The sequence below is a fragment of the Pecten maximus genome, chromosome 15 (assembly GCF_902652985.1).
Source record: "Pecten maximus chromosome 15, xPecMax1.1, whole genome shotgun sequence".
NCBI lineage: Eukaryota > Metazoa > Mollusca > Bivalvia > Pectinida > Pectinidae > Pecten > Pecten maximus.
In genome coordinates, this window is record NC_047029.1 from 1,810,190 (window position 1) to 1,830,899 (window position 20,710).

The 20,710-nt window shown below is 35.2% G+C and overlaps 1 protein-coding gene across 1 annotated transcript; it reads right to left on the minus strand.

Moving 5' to 3' along the window:
- Window positions 1-10,503: 10,503 nt before the first annotated feature.
- On the minus strand, window positions 10,504-17,126 carry LOC117344225 (transmembrane protein 177-like). The gene is made up of 4 exons (XM_033906895.1): window positions 17,048-17,126; window positions 12,401-12,619; window positions 11,993-12,037; window positions 10,504-11,660 (listed from the first exon to the last, which is right to left on the minus strand). The coding sequence occupies exons 2-4, from the start codon at window positions 12,611-12,613 to the stop codon at window positions 10,791-10,793; spliced, it is 1,128 nt and encodes a 375-aa protein (XP_033762786.1). The 5' UTR covers window positions 12,614-12,619; window positions 17,048-17,126; the 3' UTR covers window positions 10,504-10,790.
- Between the last annotated feature and the right edge of the window lie 3,584 nt (window positions 17,127-20,710).

Below are 20,710 nucleotides of genomic sequence, written 5' to 3' on the forward strand. Positions count from 1 at the left end.
GTCATGTTATTGACTATAGTGTATATACTGTTGTCATGTCATTGACTATTGTGTATACCATGTTGTCATGTCATTGACTATAGTGTGTACCCTGTTGTCATGTCATTGACTATTGTGTATATACTGTTGTCATGTCATTGACTGTTGTGTATACTCTGTTGTCATGTCATTGACTATAGTGTATATCCTGTTGTCATGTCATTGACTATTGTATAAACCCTGTTTTCATGTCATTGACTATAGTGTGTACCCTGTTGTCATGTCATTGAATATTATTGTGTATATACTGTTGTCATGTCATTGACTGTTGTGTATACTCTGTTGTCATGTAATTGACTATTGTGTATACCCCGTTGTCATGTCATTGACTATTGTGTATACCCCGTTGTCATGCCATTGACTATTGTATAAACCCTGTTTTCATGTCATTGACTATTGTATATATCCTGTTGTTATGTCATTGACTATTGTATAAACCCTGTTTTCATGTCATTGACTATTGTCTATATCCTGTTGTCATGTCATTGACTATTGTGTATACCCTGTTGTCATGTCATTGACTATTGTATATATCCTGTTGTCATGTCATTGACTATTGTGTATACCCTGTTGTCATGACATTGACTATTGTTTAAACCCTGTTTTCATGTCATTGACTATTGTGTATACCCTGTTGTCATGTTATTGACTATAGTTTATATACTGTTGTCATGTCATTGATTATTGTGTATACCATGTTGTCATGTCATTGACTATTGTGTATACCCTGTTGTCATGCCATTGACTATTGTGTATACCATGGTTGTCATGTCATTGACTGTTGTGTATACCCTGTTGTCATGCCATTGACTATTGTGTATACCCTGTTGTCATGTCATTGACTGTTGTGTATACCATGGTTGTCATGTCATTGACTAATGTGTATACCCTGTTGTCATGTCATTGACTATTGTGTATACCCTGTTGTCATGTCATTAACTATTGTATGTCATTGACTATTGTGTATACCATGGTTGTCATGTCATTGACTAATGTGTATACCCTGTTGTCATGTCATTGACTATTGTGTATACCCTGTTGTCATGTCATTAACTATTGTATGTCATTGACTATTGTGTATACCATGGTTGTCATGTCATTGACTAATGTGTATACCCTGTTGTCATATCATTGACTATTGTGTATACCCTGTTGTCATGTCATTAACTATTGTATGTCATTGACTATTGTGTATACCATGGTTGTCATGTCATTGACTAATGTGTATACCCTGTTGTCATGTCATTGACTATTGTGTATACCCTGTTGTCATGTCATTAACTATTGTATGTCATTGACTATTGTGTATACCATGGTTGTCATGTCATTGACTAATGTGTATACCCTGTTGTCATGTCATTGACTGTTGTGTATACCCTGTTGTCATGTCATTGACTATTGTGTATACCCTGTTGTCGTGTCATTGACTATTGTGTATATCCTGTTGTCATGTCATTGACTATTGTGTATATCCTGTTGTCATGTCATTGACTATTGTGTATACCCTGTTGTCATGACATTGACTATTGTGTATATCATGTTGTCATGTCATTGACTATTGTGCATATCCTGTTGTTATGTCATTGACTATTGCGTATACCCTGTTGTCATGTCATTGACTATTCTGTATACCTTGTTGTCATGTCATTGACTATAGTGTATATCCTGTTGTCATGTCACTGAATATTGTGTATACAGTTGTTATGTCATTGAATATTCTGTATACCCTGTTGCCATGTCGTTGACTATTGTGTATACCCTGTTGTCATGTCATTAAATATTGTGTATACACTGTTGTCACGTCATTGACTATAGTGTGTACCCTGTTGTCATGTCATTGACTAGTGTGTATACAGTGTTGTCATGTCATTGACTATTGTGTATACCATGTTGTCATGTCATTGACTATTCTGTATACCATGTTGTCATGTCATTGACCTTAGTGTATACACTATTGCCATATCATTGACTTTTGTGTATACCATGTTATCATGTCATTGACTATTGTGTATACCCTGTTGTCATGTCATTAACTATTGTATGTCATTGACTATTGTGTATACCATGGTTGTCATGTCATTGACTAATGTGTATACCCTGTTGTCATGTCATTGACTATTGTGTATACCCTGTTGTCATGTCATTAACTATTGTATGTCATTGACTATTGTGTATACCATGGTTGTCATGTCATTGACTAATGTGTATACCCTGTTGTCATATCATTGACTATTGTGTATACCCTGTTGTCATGTCATTAACTATTGTATGTCATTGACTATTGTGTATACCATGGTTGTCATGTCATTGACTAATGTGTATACCCTGTTGTCATGTCATTGACTATTGTGTATACCCTGTTGTCATGTCATTAACTATTGTATGTCATTGACTATTGTGTATACCATGGTTGTCATGTCATTGACTAATGTGTATACCCTGTTGTCATGTCATTGACTGTTGTGTATACCCTGTTGTCATGTCATTGACTATTGTGTATACCCTGTTGTCGTGTCATTGACTATTGTGTATATCCTGTTGTCATGTCATTGACTATTGTGTATATCCTGTTGTCATGTCATTGACTATTGTGTATACCCTGTTGTCATGACATTGACTATTGTGTATATCATGTTGTCATGTCATTGACTATTGTGCATATCCTGTTGTCATGTCATTGACTATTGCGTATACCCTGTTGTCATGTCATTGACTATTGTGTATACACTGTTGTCATGTCATTGACTATAGTGTATATCCTGTTGTCATGTCACTGAATATTGTGTATACAGTTGTTATGTCATTGAATATTCTGTATACCCTGTTGCCATGTCGTTGACTATTGTGTATACCCTGTTGTCATGTCATTAAATATTGTGTATACACTGTTGTCACGTCATTGACTATAGTGTGTACCCTGTTGTCATGTCATTGACTAGTGTGTATACAGTGTTGTCATGTCATTGACTATTGTGTATACCATGTTGTCATGTCATTGACTATTCTGTATACCATGTTGTCATGTCATTGACCTTAGTGTATACACTATTGCCATATCATTGACTTTTGTGTATACCATGTTATCATGTCATTGACTATTCTGTATACCTTGTTGTCATGTCATTGACTATTGTGTATACCCTGTTGTCATGTCATTGACTATTCTGTATACCTTGTTGTCATGTCATTGACTATAGTGTATATCCTGTTGTCATGTCATTGACTATTGTGTATACCCTGTTGTCATGTCATTGACTATTGTGTATACCTTGTTGTCATGTCATTGACTATTGTGTATACACTGTTGTCATGTCATTGGCTATTGTGTATATACTGTTGTCATGACATTGACTTTTGTGTATATCATGTTGTCATGTCATTGACTATTGTGTATACCCTGTTGTCATGTCATTAACTATACACTGTTGTCATGTCATTGGCTATTGTGTATATACTGTTGTTATGTCATTGACTATTATGTATACCCGGTTGTCATGTCATTGACTATTGTGTATACCCTGATGTTATGTCATGAACTATTGTGTAAACCCTGTTGTCATGTCATTAACTATTGTGTATACACCGTTGTCATGTCATTGACTATTGTGTATACCCTATTGTCATATCATTGACTATTGTGTATACCCTGTTGTCATGTCATTGGCTATTGTATATATCCTGTTGTCATGTCATTGACTATTGTATAAACCCTGTTTTCATGTCATTGACTATAGTGTATACCCTGTTGTTATGTCATTGACTATTGGGTATATCCTGTTGTCATGTCATTAACTATTGTATATACTGTTGTCATGTCATTGATTTTTGTGTATACCCTGTTGTCATGTCATTGACTGTTGTGTATACCATGGTTGTCATGTCATTGACTGTTGTGTATACCCTGTTGTCATGTCATTGACTATTGTGTATACCCTGTTGTCATGTCATTGACTGTTGTGTATACCCTGTTGTCATGTCATTGACTATTGTGTATACCCTGTTGTCATGTCATTGACTATTGTGTATACACTGTTGTCATGACATTGACTATTGTGTATATCATGTTGTCATGTCATTGACTATTGTGCATATCCTGTTGTCATGTCATTGACTATTGTGCATATCCTGTTGTCGTGTCATTGACTATTGTGTATATCCTGTTGTCATGTCATTGACTATTGTGTATATCATGTTGTCATGTCATTGACTATTGTGTATACCCTGTTGTCGTGTCATTGACTATTGTGTATATCCTGTTGTCATGTCATTGACTATTGTGTATATCCTGTTGTCATGTCATTGACTATTGTGTATATCCTGTTGTCATGTCATTGACTATTGTGTATACCCTGTTGTCATGACATTGACTATTGTGTATACCCTGTTGTCATGTCATTGACTATTGTGTATACCCTGTTGTCATGTTATTGACTATTGTGTAAACCCTGTTGTCATGTCATTAACTATTGTGTATACACCGTTGTCATGTCATTGACTATTGTGTATACCCTATTGTCATATCATTGACTATTGTGTATACCCTGTTGTCATGTCATTGGCTATTGTATATATCCTGTTGTCATGTCATTGACTATTGTATAAACCCTGTTTTCATGTCATTGACTATAGTGTGTACCCTGTTGTCATGTCATTGAATATTATTGTGTATATACTGTTGTCATGTCATTGACTGTTGTGTATACTCTGTTGTCATGTAATTGACTATTGTGTATACCCCGTTGTCATGTCATTGACTATTGTGTATACCCCGTTGTCATGCCATTGACTATTGTATAAACCCTGTTTTCATGTCATTGACTATAGTGTATATCCTGTTGTCATGTCATTAACTATTGTATATACTGTTGTCATGTCATTGATTTTTGTGTATACCCTGTTGTCATGTCATTGACTGTTGTGTATACCATGGTTGCCATGTCATTGACTGTTGTGTATACCCTGTTGTCATGTCATTGACTATTGTGTATACCCTGTTGTCATGTCATTGACTATTGTGTATACCCTGTTGTCATGTCATTGACTATTGTGTATACCATGTTGTCATGTCATTGACTATTGTGTATACCCTGTTGTCATGACATTGACTATTGTGTATATCATGTTGTCATGTCATTGACTATTGTGCATATTCTGTTGTCATGTCATTGACTATTGTGCATATCCTGTTGTCATGTCATTGACTATTGTGTATACCCTGTTGTCGTGTCATTGACTATTGTGTATATCCTGTTGTCATGTCATTGACTATTGTGTATATCATGTTGTCATGTCATTGACTATTGTGTATACCCTGTTGTCGTGTCATTGACTATTGTGTATATCCTGTTGTCATGTCATTGACTATTGTGTATATCCTGTTGTCATGTCATTGACTATTGTGTATATCCTGTTGTCATGACATTGACTATTGTGTATATCATGTTGTCATGTCATTGACTATTGCGCATATCCTGTTGTCATGTCATTGACTATTGCGTATACCCTGTTGTCATGTCATTAACTATTGTGTATACACTGTTGTCATGTCATTGGCTATTGTGTATATACTGTTGTCATGACATTGACTTTTGTGTATATCATGTTGTCATGACATTGACTATTGTGTATACCCTGTTGTCATGTCATTAACTATACACTGTTGTCATGTCATTGGCGATTGTGTATATACTGTTGTCATGCCATTGACTATTGTATATATCCTGTTGTGATGTCATTGACTATTGTATAAACCCTGATGTCATGTCATGAACTATTGTGTATACCCTGTTGTCATGTTATAGACTACTGTGTAAACCCTGTTGTCATGTCATTAACTATTGTGTATACACCGTTGTCATGTCATTGACTATTGTGTATAACCTGTTGTCATGTCATTAACCATTTTGTATACCTTGCTGCCATGTAATTGGCTATTGTGTATACCCTATTGTCATATCATTGACTATTGTGTATACCCTGTTGTCATGTCATTGACTATTCTGTATACCACGTTGTCATGTCATTGACTATTCTGTATACCATGTTGTCATGTCATTGACCTTAGTGTATACACTATTGCCATATCATTGACTTTTGTGTATACCATGTTGTCATGTCATTGACTATTCTGTATACCTTGTTGTCATGTCATTGACTATTGTGTATACCATGTTGTCATGTCATTGACTATTCTGTATACCTTGTTGTCATGTCATTGACTATAGTGTATATCCTGTTGTCATGTCATTGACTATTGTGTATACAGTTGTTATGTCATTGACTATTCTGTATACCCTGTTGTCATGTCATTAACTACTGTGTATACCCTGTTGCCATGACGTTGACTATTGTGTATACCCTGTTTTCATGTCATTAACTATTGTGTATACACTGTTGTCATGTCATTGACTATTGTGTATACCATGTTGTCATGTCATTGACTATTCTGTATACCTTGTTGTCATGTCATTGACTATAGTGTTTACCCTGTTGTCATGTCATTGAGTAGTGTGTATACACTGTTGTCATGTCATTAACTATTGTGTATACCCTGTTGTCATGTCATTTACTCTTGTGTAAACCATGTTGTCATGACATTGTGTAAACCCTGTTGTGATGACATTGACTGTCGTGTATACCCTGTTATCATGACATTGAATATTGTGTATACCCTGTTGTCATGTCATTAACTATTGTGTATATCCTGTTGTCATGTCATTGACTATTGTGTATACCTTGTTGTCATGTCATTGACTATAGTGTATATCCTGTTGTCATGTCATTGACTATTGTGTATACACTGTTGTCATGTCATTGACTATTGTGTATACACTGTTGTCATGTCATTGACTATTCTGTATACCATGTTGTCATGTCATTGACTATTCTGTATACCATGTTGTCATGTCATTGACCTTAATGTATACACTATTGCCATATCATTGACTTTTGTGTATACCATGTTGTCATGTCATTGACTATTCTGTATACCTTGTTGTCATGTCATTGACTATTGTGTATACCATGTTGTCATGTCATTGACTATTCTGTATACCTTGTTGTCATGTCATTGACTATAGTGTATATCCTGTTGTCATGTCATTGACTATTGTGTATACAGTTGTTATGTCATTGACTATTCTGTATACCCTGTTGCCATGTCGTTGACTATTGTGTATACCCTGTTGTCATGTCATTAAATATTGTGTATACACTGTTGTCATGTCATTGACTATTGTGTATACCATGTTGTCATGTCATTGACTATTGTGTATACCATGTTGTCATGTCATTGACTATTCTGTATACCCTGTTGTCATGTCATTAACTACTGTGTATACCCTGTTGCCATGTCGTTGACTATTGTGTATATCCTGTTGTCATGTCATTGACTATTGTGTATACACTGTTGTCATGTCATTGACTATTGTGTATACACTGTTGTCATGTCATTGACTATTCTGTATACCATGTTGTCATGTCATTGACTATTCTGTATACCATGTTGTCATGTCATTGACCTTAGTGTATACACTATTGCCATATCATTGACTTTTGTGTATACCATGTTGTCATGTCATTGACTATTCTGTATACCTTGTTGTCATGTCATTGACTATTGTGTATACCATGTTGTCATGTCATTGACTATTCTGTATACCTTGTTGTCATGTCATTGACTATAGTGTATATCCTGTTGTCATGTCATTGACTATTGTGTATACAGTTGTTATGTCATTGACTATTGTATATCATTGGCTATTGTGTATACCATGTTGTCATGTCATTGACTATTCTGTATACCTTGTTGTCATGTCATTGACTATTCTGTATACCCTGTTGCCATGTCGTTGACTATTGTGTATACCCTGTTGTCATGTCATTAAATATTGTGTATACACTGTTGTCATGTCATTGACTATTGTGTATACCATGTTGTCATGTCATTGACTATAGTGTATACCATGTTGTCATGTCATTGACTATTCTGTATACCCTGTTGTCATGTCATTAACTACTGTGTATACCCTGTTGCCATGTCGTTGACTATTGTGTATACCCTGTTGTCATGTCATTAACTATTGTGTATACACTGTTGTCATGTCATTGACTATTGTGTATACCATGTTGTCATGTCATTGACTATTCTGTATACCTTGTTGTCATGTCATTGACTATAGTGTTTACCCTGTTGTCATGTCATTGACTAGTGTGTATACACTGTTGTCATGTCATTAACTATTGTGTATACCCTGTTGTCATGTCATTTACTCTTGTGTAAACCCTGTTGTGATGACATTGACTGTCGTGTATACCCTGTTGTGATGACATTGACTGTCGTGTATACCCTGTTATGTCATTGACTATTGTGTAAACCCTGTTGTCATGTCATTGACTCTTGTGTAAACCCTGTTGTCATGACATCGAATATTTTGTATACCCTGTTGTCATGTCATTAACTATTGTGTATATCCTGTTGTCATGTCATTGACTATTGTGTATACCTTGTTGTCATGTCATTGACTATAGTGTATATGCTGTTGTCATGTCATTGACTATTGTGTATACACTGTTGTCATGTCATTGACTATTGTGTATACACTGTTGTCATGTCATTGACTATTCTGTATACCATGTTGTCATGTCATTGACTATTCTGTATACCATGTTGTCATGTCATTGACTATTCTGTATACCCTGTTGTCATGTCATTAACTACTGTGTATACCCTGTTGCCATGTTGTTGACTATTGTGTATACCCTGTTGTCATGTCATTAACTATTGTGTATACACTGTTGTCATGTCATTGACTATTGTGTATACCATGTTGTCATGTCATTGACTATTCTGTATACCTTGTTGTCATGTCATTGACTATAGTGTTTACCCTGTTGTCATGTCATTGACTATTGTGTATACACTGTTGTCATGTCATTAACTATTGTGTATACCCTGTTGTCATGTCATTGAATATTGTGTATATCCTGTTGTCATGACATTGAATATTGTGTATACTCTGTTGTCATGTCATTGATTGTTGTGTATACTGTTGTCATGACATTGAATATTGTGTATACCCTGTTGTCATGTCATTAACTATTGTATATCATTGACTATTGTGTATATCCTGTTGTCATGTCATTGACTGTTGTGTATACCCTGTTGTCATGTCATTGACTGTTGTGTTAATCTGTTGTCATGTCATTAACTATTGTGTATATCCTGTTGTCATGTCATTGACTATTGTGTATACCCTGTTGTCATGTCATTAACTATTGTGTATACCCTGTTATCATGTCATTGACTATTGTGTATACCCTGTTGTCATGTCATTGACTATTGTGTATACCCTGTTGTCATGTCATTAACTATTGTGTATACCATGTTGTCATGTCATTAACTATTGTGTATACCCTGTTGTCATGTCATTGACTATTGTGTATACCCTGCTTTCATGTCATTAACTATTGTGTATATCCTGTTGTCATGTCATTGACTATTGTGTATACCCTGTTGTCATGTCATTGGCTATTTTGTATACCCTGTTGTCATGTCATTGGCTATTTTGTATACCCTGTTGTCATGTCATTGTGTATACCCTGTTGTCATGCAATTGACTATTTTGTATACACTGTTGTCATGTCATTGTGTATATCCTGTTGTCATGCCATTGACTATTGTGTATACCCTGTTGTCATGTCATTGGCTATTGTATATATCCTGTTGTCATGTCATTGACTATTCTGTATACCATGTTGTCATGTCATTGACTGTTCTGTATACCCTGTTGTCATGTCATTGACTATTGTGTATACCATGGTTGTCATGTCATTGACTACTGTGTATATCCTGTTGTCATGTCATTGACTTTTGTGTTTACCCTGTTGTCATGTCATTGACTTTTGTGTATACACTGTTGTCATGTCATTGACTATTGTGTTTACCCTGTTGTCATGTCATTGACTATTGTGTATACCATGTTGTCATGTCATTGACTATTGTGTATACCCTGTTGTCATGTCATTGACTATTGTGTATATCCTGTTGTGATGTCATTGATTATTGTGTATACTGTTGTGATGTCATTGATTATTGTGTATACCCTGTTGTCATGTCATTGACTATTGTGTATACCCTGTTGTCATGTCGTTGACTATTGTGAATACTTTGATATCATGTCATTAATTGCTGTGTGGATCCTGTTGTAATATCATTGACTGTTTTGGGGGCACACTTGTCATATGACTTATATGGTGTGAACACCATTGTGATATGATATCACCTTGATCTAAGTCATACTAGACTTACACAGATGTGATTGTGTCACCAGCGTCCCACAAGTTTTATTGTTTTATTACTAGACTGATAATGTCTGACGACAGGTAATAAGTGATTCCTAAGTGACTGACATAGGCGACACAAAAAACGACCACAGAAATATGACTCTTTGAAGATATAAAAAAAGATAAATGATTTACATTTTGGTTTTGAATCAAAAGTTTTAATATAAAACATATATAATGAGTCAACATTATTACTATACCATAGTTTTCTTGGTTGTGGTTGATCCAATAGTTCCTTTTCACACTTTTGTCAACATTCAATATTAGTAACAAATATAGTCAAAGTATTTCATAATCTGAAACAAAAGACATTCTCAAAAAGATTTTATAGACTAGGCGGACCATCAACTGGTGATGTCAGTTTTATGATGATAGATAAAACATTCATATAAAATGCCGATTTTATATCAATTTACAGCTGTCTGATCCTCACTTCTTACTTGGCTTTTGTCATTCCCCTCAGCATATTTAGACAGATAACTCTCCATGATGACAAGGCGTTCTGTGACTGGTGTCTCCTGTGAAAAGAACCACGGTCTCGTGTCACCCTTTGCGGTGAACAAGTAGTCTCCATCTTTAGTACCCAGGATGTTCCTACAAACTTGATTCCTCGCTATGATACGCTGATAATAGTCCCTCCCCGCTTCAGCATAGCTCTTGTCCATTGATGCAACTGTCCTGTCCGACTGTTTCTCCAAACGATTCTTGTACAAAAATAACAAACTAAAATATGTCACTAAACCTGTCCCGAGGATAAACACATAGAGTGGTCCTCTCGCAAAAATTTTTGAGATCTCATGCAAGTCAGTTTTAGCCAGCGCAGAGAATCGCATTCCAACATTTTGTATCATGAGCTCCCTGGCATAGTACGTTAGACCTAGAAACGTTGTCGCAGTAACAATACGGAGGGCAGCGATCATGTTATCAGGATTGTTTTGACATGAAAGCAACTCTCTCATCAAAACAAATTTTCTTTCTTCATCTGTCAAGATTAGAGATTTTTTAAGTGCAATACCTTCTTCAGAATTCACATCCACTGGTACTCTAGGAGTCCTCTCTATCTGACCTTTTGATAGCACAGTGAGTAATCTCCCTTTGGAAAGTGAACGCACATTGTCAACATGCTCCGGTATACAGTTCATGAAGTAATGAGGTATACTTATCAGACATCCAAATTTACTATCAATGCTGCCTTTATGACATGGATGGAAACCTGGAATTATCATGAATTTTATTCTATCCTTCAATATTGTTTCCTCTTCCAAGTCTTCTTTCACCTGAATTAAATAGTAAACAGTACTTAGAGAATTTTCAGGGAAAAAAAATCTAATAAAAAGCTCTTTTTCAAAAATTTTGCATACATTCCATTGCTACATGTTATAATGTTGGTTTTAATTCAATCCATATGAATAAGAGCTTGATAAAATGAAACATTTTTAAGACTTTTTTTCACAAATCTCATATAACAAACTTCAGATCCTTTCTACACAAGAGTGACACACAATCGTCTTTGACGATATTAGAATGAGTTAATAACAAATGTATATGTTTATTTGTCGAAAGTTGAATTTTGACATTTTTTTCCATCATGAATATTCATGATTCTTACCTCACTGTTCTGTTTTGCCTTCCATTCCTGAAAATCCATTTTCACCTATGTACAACAAAAAACATTACATTCAGACTTTGATCAAATCCTATTTATTCTAGCTTTGTACAACAGAAAGCAGACCAGTACATAATACACCAATAAATGAAATTTGAGGGAAGCCTTGTTTCCTCTGGCTTCAACAGTGTACACCAAATCTTCAATATTTTGATGGATTTATGTTTGGTACAAGATGCTGTACATCTTTTATCCATCAAATATTTGATATCTTGTATTGGGACCAGAGGAAAATTTGGCTCAGAAGCTCGACAACAGAATCTGAAACTACACCAATTCACAATGTAAGAGCTATGATTCAAGGAATACAAAAACAGAATTCTGTAATGGGCAGTCACCTCCTAGTCTTACCTCATGAATACAAGACCTCAGTCTCTCATCAGGGTAGCACACAGTGGGTGTGTCTGATGTTGGCTGTTTTATCCTCAGCTGATAGTACTGTCTGTATGTGGTTAGACTGATTGTTCCTGGTGCCACTGTTACCCCATACAGGATACCAACATTTCCCAACACGGTTAAAAGCACCTTATTGGATTTCATCCATTCTAAAATTTTGGTTGCCATAGGGACCTGCAAAAAAATTTCATGTACAGTGTACATTAAAATTATTTGGAAGATGTATTGTAAATATACATATTATACAATTTAATAAATCATCAAATATATGTAAACACATGTATAGCATGCTCATTAGTCAAGACTGATTATACATAAATCACCATCAATTTTTAACTTCCAATTTTAACTAACGAGATGATTAACAATTAACCACCTTATGACTTTGCAGAAGTTTTTTCTATCGCAGGGGCCTGTATCAATGTTCTGGGATTTGCTTACAGAGTGGATAATTGAACATCTAATTTTTAATTACATTAGTAATTTCCTGCCTACGTCACTGGAAATTCTGACAGATGCACAACAGCAGCGGGAAAAAAATTGTTTCCTTTCTCAGCACATTTTTATAAAAAAAACTGCTCTAGATCTACACTTACAGCTCAACCACAGGTGCACGCGGTGTACCTAATGAGTGACCAGGGAGTGTCCAGGGACATTTTGCACGCCCAGGAATTCGTTAATGAAGATTTTTTAATAATTTTTTCTGTAACATACTTATGAGGCCATTATCTAACTCCATGCAAAATTTCACTTCGATCGAATGATTACATAATATGGAAATGCACCTCTGAAGTTGCAGTGCAGCGTGCACTCGGTTGTCGGGCGCGCCCAGGAATTCGTTAATGAAGATTTAAAAAAAAAATTTCTGTAACATATTAATAACATCATTATCTAACACCATGCAAAATTTCACTTCGATCAAATGATTTTATAATACGGAAATGCACCACTGAAGGTGCATTAAAGCGTGCATTTGAGTGTCCGGGGCGTATTTGACACGCCCAGGAAGCCGTTATTGAAGATTTTTTTATTTTTTTGTCGGTAACATACAGATTATACCTATATCTAACATCGTGTAAAATTTCACTTCGATCAGGCGATCGCATAATACTAAATTTTTCACATCAGAATAGTTTTACAGCAGTTTATTAAAAAATGTAATTATATAAATATCCAATTGAACAATTTATCAATAACTAAGTAACTAACAACAACAAAAATTAACTAAAAGTCTAAAACAGTTAGTATATATAACTCATGTAAAGGCATTCAATAAATAAATATCATAAAAAATAATACATTAATAAAGATGAATAGATCATGACTTACAATAATTACTATGCAAATTAAAATGCATGAATTGGTTAAGATATTAAGTTATTATCAAACATTTAATAAATAGATATCATAAAAAATAATACATGATTATAGATGAATCAATTATGAGTTACAACAATATCTATTATGCAAAGTACAATGCAGAAATTGGTTAAGATATTAAATCATCATCAAACATTGTGACATTATTCAGTAAAAAATACACATAATATAAGTTTTATAATAAATTACATCTTCATCTATAATCAAATAAATAATGTTTTAATGCAAAGTGAGGAAATTATTCCAAATAGTATATTCTGATTTTATACTTGAAAAACTTTATCATAAACAATATCTTAGTGTTAAGAAATAAAATAAAATTATGGAGAGTCAAAAAAAATAAAGTAAATGTGTTACATATAGCCAATATATTAGTTATACTCGTTATAAAATAAATAAATAATGGACTCTTTGTAGAACCGCGTCCTCATCGCAGTCTGGTAACATTCTTGTTTTAACAATAGAGTTACTTCCCTTCCAATCTTTGGAGTACACTACTTCGTAAGATTTAATGGTAAAATTTAGTATTATGCACTCGTCCGATCGCAATGACATTTTGCATGGTGTTAGATAAAGGTATAATCTGTATTTTACAGAAATAATAATAAAAAAATATAAATCAACGGCTTCCTGGGCGTGTAAAAACCTCCCTGGACACTCATGTGCCAACCGCAGCCGTAATACAGGGCAACTTCATCGTAACATCGTAAGATTTAATGGTAAAATTTAGTATTATGCACTCGTCCGATCGAAGTTAAATTTTGCAAGATGTTAGATAAAGGTATAATATGTATGTTTCAGAAAAAATAATCAAAAAATATAAATCGACGACTTCCTGGGCGTGAAAAATACGCCCTGGACACTCACGTGCTGACCGCAGCCGAAATACAGGGCAATTTCATCGTAACTTCGTAAGATTAATGGTAACATTTAGTATTATGCACACGTCCGATCGAAGTGAAATTTTGCATGATGTTAGATAAAGGTTTAATCTGTATGTTTCAGAAAAAATAATCAAAAAATTTCAATCAACGACTTCCTGGGCGTGTAAAATACGCCCGGGACACCCGAGTGCACGCTGCACTGCAACTTCATCGGTGCATTTTAATAATATGCACTGGTCCGATCGAAGTGAGATTTTGCATGGTGGTAGATAATGGGACAATATGTACGTTACAGAAAAAAATTTCAAAAAATCTTCATTAACGAATTCCTGGGCGTGAAAAGTATCTCCCTGGACACTCATTACTCCCTGGTCACTCATTAGGTACGGTATATGTCAATCAGTCAATGAGAATGAAAGTTAAGGAACTAATGTGGATGAACAGACAAACAAACAGACACAGTGATTACTATAGGGCACCTGTATGGACCTGATATACCATGTCATTCCTACAAAAGGAAGGCTTTAAGGATTTTTTCCTATTGGGGCTCCATAGGTCACAGAACACATTATATGAAGTCATAACAAATTTCCTTTATACTTTATAAATTCAAAACAATGCTAGTTAATGAAGGTGATTGTCATAAGATCACACCATTTTTATGTTTTTGTCCCAACCCTCAGGCACCTGGTAAATTTTATAATTCGCCTATTAGATTTGAAGAAGATTGAAATCCAAATAGCTTACAGAGGATGGATGTACTGCAGCATGCCATAAAAATAGATGAGACGGAACAAACATATTCGGTCTTTCTAATAAAAATCTTAATTTCATAATCAACACTTGTCATTAATGCCAGATAAAAAATAACTCTGAAATCAGCATGTCCCATTTTTGAAGTATAGTATTCAGTAAATGCCTCCAGTAAAAGAACACATATAACAATAGTGCATCAAACACAGTCACTAGTATTGTTATAAGTGACACTAAGACAAAGACATACAGAACCTTTTCCTTAATTCATGATAATTATATATATTCAATGCTGAAAGTGACTATAACCAGACAAACAAGTCAGAGATTTCGTCAACTTAAAAAAATGTTTGTCATGAGCAAACATTCTTTGTATACATAGTATTTCATGGTTTATGTATAGAAATCTAGAGTATTTTTATTGAGTAACAATAATACATGTAATTTAATATATATAGTAGAAAGAGGCAGGCAGACTAAGATCCTTAAAATAACAATAATTTCATATATATGGAGGAAAGAGTCAAGCCTTAAAAAAACCATTATGTTTTCAATAGGTATATCTTTTTCAATAATATTATGGGTTGTAGGTCTCACAACTAATTCAGCCACACTGAACCAAGTCCCTGCAGAAAATGTGTTTCTTGAGTTTGTAGCTCTTTCCTAAGTTAATAACAAACAATGGGTACTTTATAAATACAAGATTAAAGAGTAGGGTCTTGAAATTTTAAAAATAAAAAAATAAACAATCGAGGTATAAATAGAAAGATGTAGGAATCTAGGTGGGGATTCCCCTGTCCACTGTAAATATCAGGGTTACTGTCTTCCAAGTACTGGTGTGTTCTTATATGTTATAAAACCTATCCAATAACATCATTTTTCTGGTAAGAAAATCTTCAACTTTTAATTTGATATGTATTTCACAATATTTGAAATTCAAATGAGCAATTGAGGGGATTGTGTCTTTGGTAATAACATATAGTGAAATAATTACTTGTGCGAGACCTTGTATAGGAAAAAGAGTTACCTCCCTTGCAACGATGTTTGTTTTGTTTTGTTTTATCAGACGTTATGTTGTAATATTTACACATTAATGGCCACATCACGTACAGAATGATGGTATAAAAGTGAATTTTATTTGTATTTGAGTATATTTATGTGTATTTGAGTGTATTTGAGTATATTTGAGTGTATTTGAGTATATTTGAGTGTATTTGAGTAAAAAGTCAAGCCCGGTACACCCGGTGCACGTTACAATATTAATGTTGCATGAAATGATTAAAAATGTATGTGGGTCAGTATAAACATATTATATTCATACTGACCCACATATATTTTTATTCATTTCATGTATACATTATTATTGTTCCTAGCCCGAGTTTCCTCTGGCCCTGACACCATATGTCTGGTGTCAGGGCCAGAGGAAACTCTGGCTATATTGTACCGTGCCCCTGTGGCTCAACCTTTGCGGCAGTTTCACTATTGTAATGATTATGGGATACACTGAGGATTATAGCATACTGTCAGCATTAACACTTTCAATTCACACATATATATATATCCAAAGAGATAAAATGTCTGTTACCTCTCTAGTAGGCGGAATATGTAAACTTCAGATCTCCTTCACAACACGTTACACAAGGAGGCTGCCATCTTGGAAGGTAATGGGTAAAGTACGGAAAAATAAGGATTGGCGCAGATCATTCGCGGATTAAAACGGTCACACTAAAATACGGAATGGGATCATTTACACCGTAAGTAAACCATTTCATTTCTGTACATTAATTCAAATATATTTGCATTGAATAGAAAAACTAAAAATCTATTTCAAAAGAAGTCAACCGATTTTTATCACACTGTTAGTAAGATTTGTCGCCGCGATGAAAAATCACTTCCAGGGATTGTTTGTTTGTTTGTTTTTGCTTAACGTCCTATTAACAGCCAGCGTCATTTAAGGACGTGCCAGGTTTTGAAGGTGGAGAAAAGCCGGAGTACCCGGAGTAAAACCACCGGCCTATGGTCAGTACCTGGCAACTGCCCCACGTATAGCCTATATGTTGCGAACTCGCAACCCAGAGGTGGAGGACTAGTGATAAAGTGTCGGGACACCTTAACCACTCGGCCACCGCGGCCCCCAGGGAAGTAACTCGTCTACTGCAGTATGTACACAGAGTAAAAATTCTGTCTTTGTTTTGCGTTTTGTTTTTTGTTTCCTTAAAGATACATATGCATTAGTAAATCAGATACAAGGCCGAATATGCAACTCAGAAAGGGAGAAACATGCAAATGAAAGAAAAATATAAAATAGTAATATTTTTTATACATATATATTTTAATTAATAAAACATCTATTAGCATAGCTATCAATTTTGATCTTTGATGGGACCAATATGGTATCGATCTGGAATAAAAACGCTGAGTTCGGACAAATAATCCAAATTCATGTGTTGTAGCGTTCGCTTATCACCTAATCGATCTGACGGAAAGCGACATCCTTGTCCTCACTGATTGACACCGAGTGAGACATCAAAATTGGTTCCCTTGACTATACATTTAACCCAAATTGATCGATGATGCACTTGCTTATATAACTAAACTAAAAACCCAGATTGTTACAACACAGATACAAAATAATTATTTATTTTAACGATATAGGAAATTATGAACCATTAACTAGATACAAAATTCCAAAACAGTAATTGCACCTCCGATAATATTTATTTTTTAGCATTTTCCGAAGAAAAAAAACCCCTTTTTTAATGAACAAATAACATTTTGAATGTCTTCCAAATTTAGCCGATTCAAAATTATTTAGCGTATAGAGAGCTTTATCACTTACCGTAATCCTGCCCAAAGATTAAATTGTTACCATGTGTTGATTGTTTTGCTTTGATGTGTGTCACCCCGATGACTTGTTGAACGATAGTGGCCATAACAGATCACTTTGTTACACTCCAAACCTTTATAACAACCCGTAGCACGCACACAAGTAATGCTGACATATAGGCCACATCCTTTAATGACCACCGTTGATAATTAATATGAGGACGTTAAATACGATATATTACATGACCGATAGTGACTAAACAAATCTTGCAACAATATACCCCATATTCCCCGATCTCATTGTTCTTTTTGACTTTACTTTTTCTTCAAGTAAATAACTACTATGTCCATAATTTGAAATATTACATTAAAGCGCTTCTATCCTATTTATAAAATCAATACTGACAGATATTTTATACACCTGATAGGCTAATACAGTACCGTTCTCATAATGAGAGATAGGCATGTAAGATTGTCTTCAGACATTAAAACCAAGAACTCTATCTGCTAGATACGCCTAGCATAACTGGTTTCTTTATGATGATGAAGAGATTGACGTGTGCGCGAAGTGTTTCAAGAATTATCAGAAACGAAAACCTCAACCTGAAGATAAAAACGTTGGTGTTGATGATGGTACGCGGTGAAACATCCCATTATTACCCATAGAAGAACTATGTTATGGCCAGTCTTCCAACGCCAAATGCACACTATGTGTGGAGAGCTTCAGTCAAAACTCGACTATTTTGCTAAAGAGCGCAAAACACCCAACTCATCTTTTATCACACACGGTGGTGTCCAAGTTTGGTCCTCATGATTTTTTTCACATCATCTTACAGGGAAAGACCGTAAACCTAACGTTGAAATTCATACTGATGAAATAGAAATGTTGACTTCCAAGCTACCTTCCAGATCAAAGGAAATCATTAATGATCTTTTGGAGATAGCACACACATATATAGATATGGTATCAAGGTAGGAATCTTCCTTTATTCTGCGTTTCTCCTCTCTGGATGATGTAGATTAAAGCCTGGACAGGTTGGACTAGAACATAGTTTCTAGAAATTCTTTCACATTTTTCGTCCTCTATTAACACTGGTATTTATACTCCAAACCACGAGGATACACTACTGCTATTCTTGATAAAAGTGGAGATGGAGATATCGTGGAAAGGGTGTTCAACTCTATTTAACATGTCAGTTTCAAGTATGTAAAAATACTTCATTCGATAGTAAAAACAACAGACATAACTATTGTTTCATTATTCCTTGGACATGCACATCTAACAAGAGAGAAGCACAACACCGTGTTCTCCGAAGAATTTGTGTCAAGCGGGCAACTGTCGTACTTGACAGTACACATATCGTTATTCCGAAGAGTTCTGATCACAAGCTCCAGAGAATCTCCTACTGTGGCAAGAAGAAGCAGAACTACTTGAAGTTCATGTGCATAGCCCTGCCTGATGGTTACATTCTTCACACAGCAGGACTTTTTCCTGGAAGCGATTATGATGCAAAGATTACAAAAGCCATAATTGATAGTCTCTCTTTGCTTGAGAAAGATGACAATGTCGATGTTGACCAAGGGTTTAGGGATGATTAGCAAGACTTGGAATCACGTAGTTTGCATGACAGCAAAGCTGCCGTCCTATCTATAACATGTACAGACTCAACATGACGACCTATAAGCTAAGCTCGTTAGACCTATAACTAAATCTAGATGGCTAGTGGTGTCATATCACGGACGATTCATGCACCGGCTGTTTTTTAAAACACAAGTTGCCTCCACCTATTTAACTTTAGTATTTCAATGGTGTCAATATTTGTCAAACAAGATGGATGCGGCTGCGGATAATTGTGACTTTCCAAAGTTAGACATATGGAATACCTTCGGACAATTTCCTGTGGCACATACCAAATATCACTGGCAGCTGGCTACATTAGTGAGCAACGCAATGATGATGTTGACTATGAGACCTAGATCTATCAGCATTCACGGGGCATTGTACGATGTCAGATCCACTCGAGGTATAAGAGAGTGTATGAAGTACAATATTTGGATCCAGCATGACTGCTCAGACACCATTAATCCCATAAAGGATTATTATTATATGTGTCCTACTTACAGAGAATCATGGGGGTATGTGCCCACGTAGCCAGTATCCTATGCTATTTAGGATACTACATGTATTTTGAAACCAGTAAGCCTTTGCATCCAAAAGCCAAAAGGTGTAAGACAAACCTCAAGTAATGTAGACTTCGCTACCAACAGTCATCTTCCAGGTAATAGGTATGGTCGACTTGGACAATTAGTACTACGATGTAGACCAACACTGACATAACCAATCAGATTCTAGCACGGGACGTGTTAACCAACATACATTTGTCATGTAGAGGTTTTGCCAGAAAATTGATTCTTCGATTGT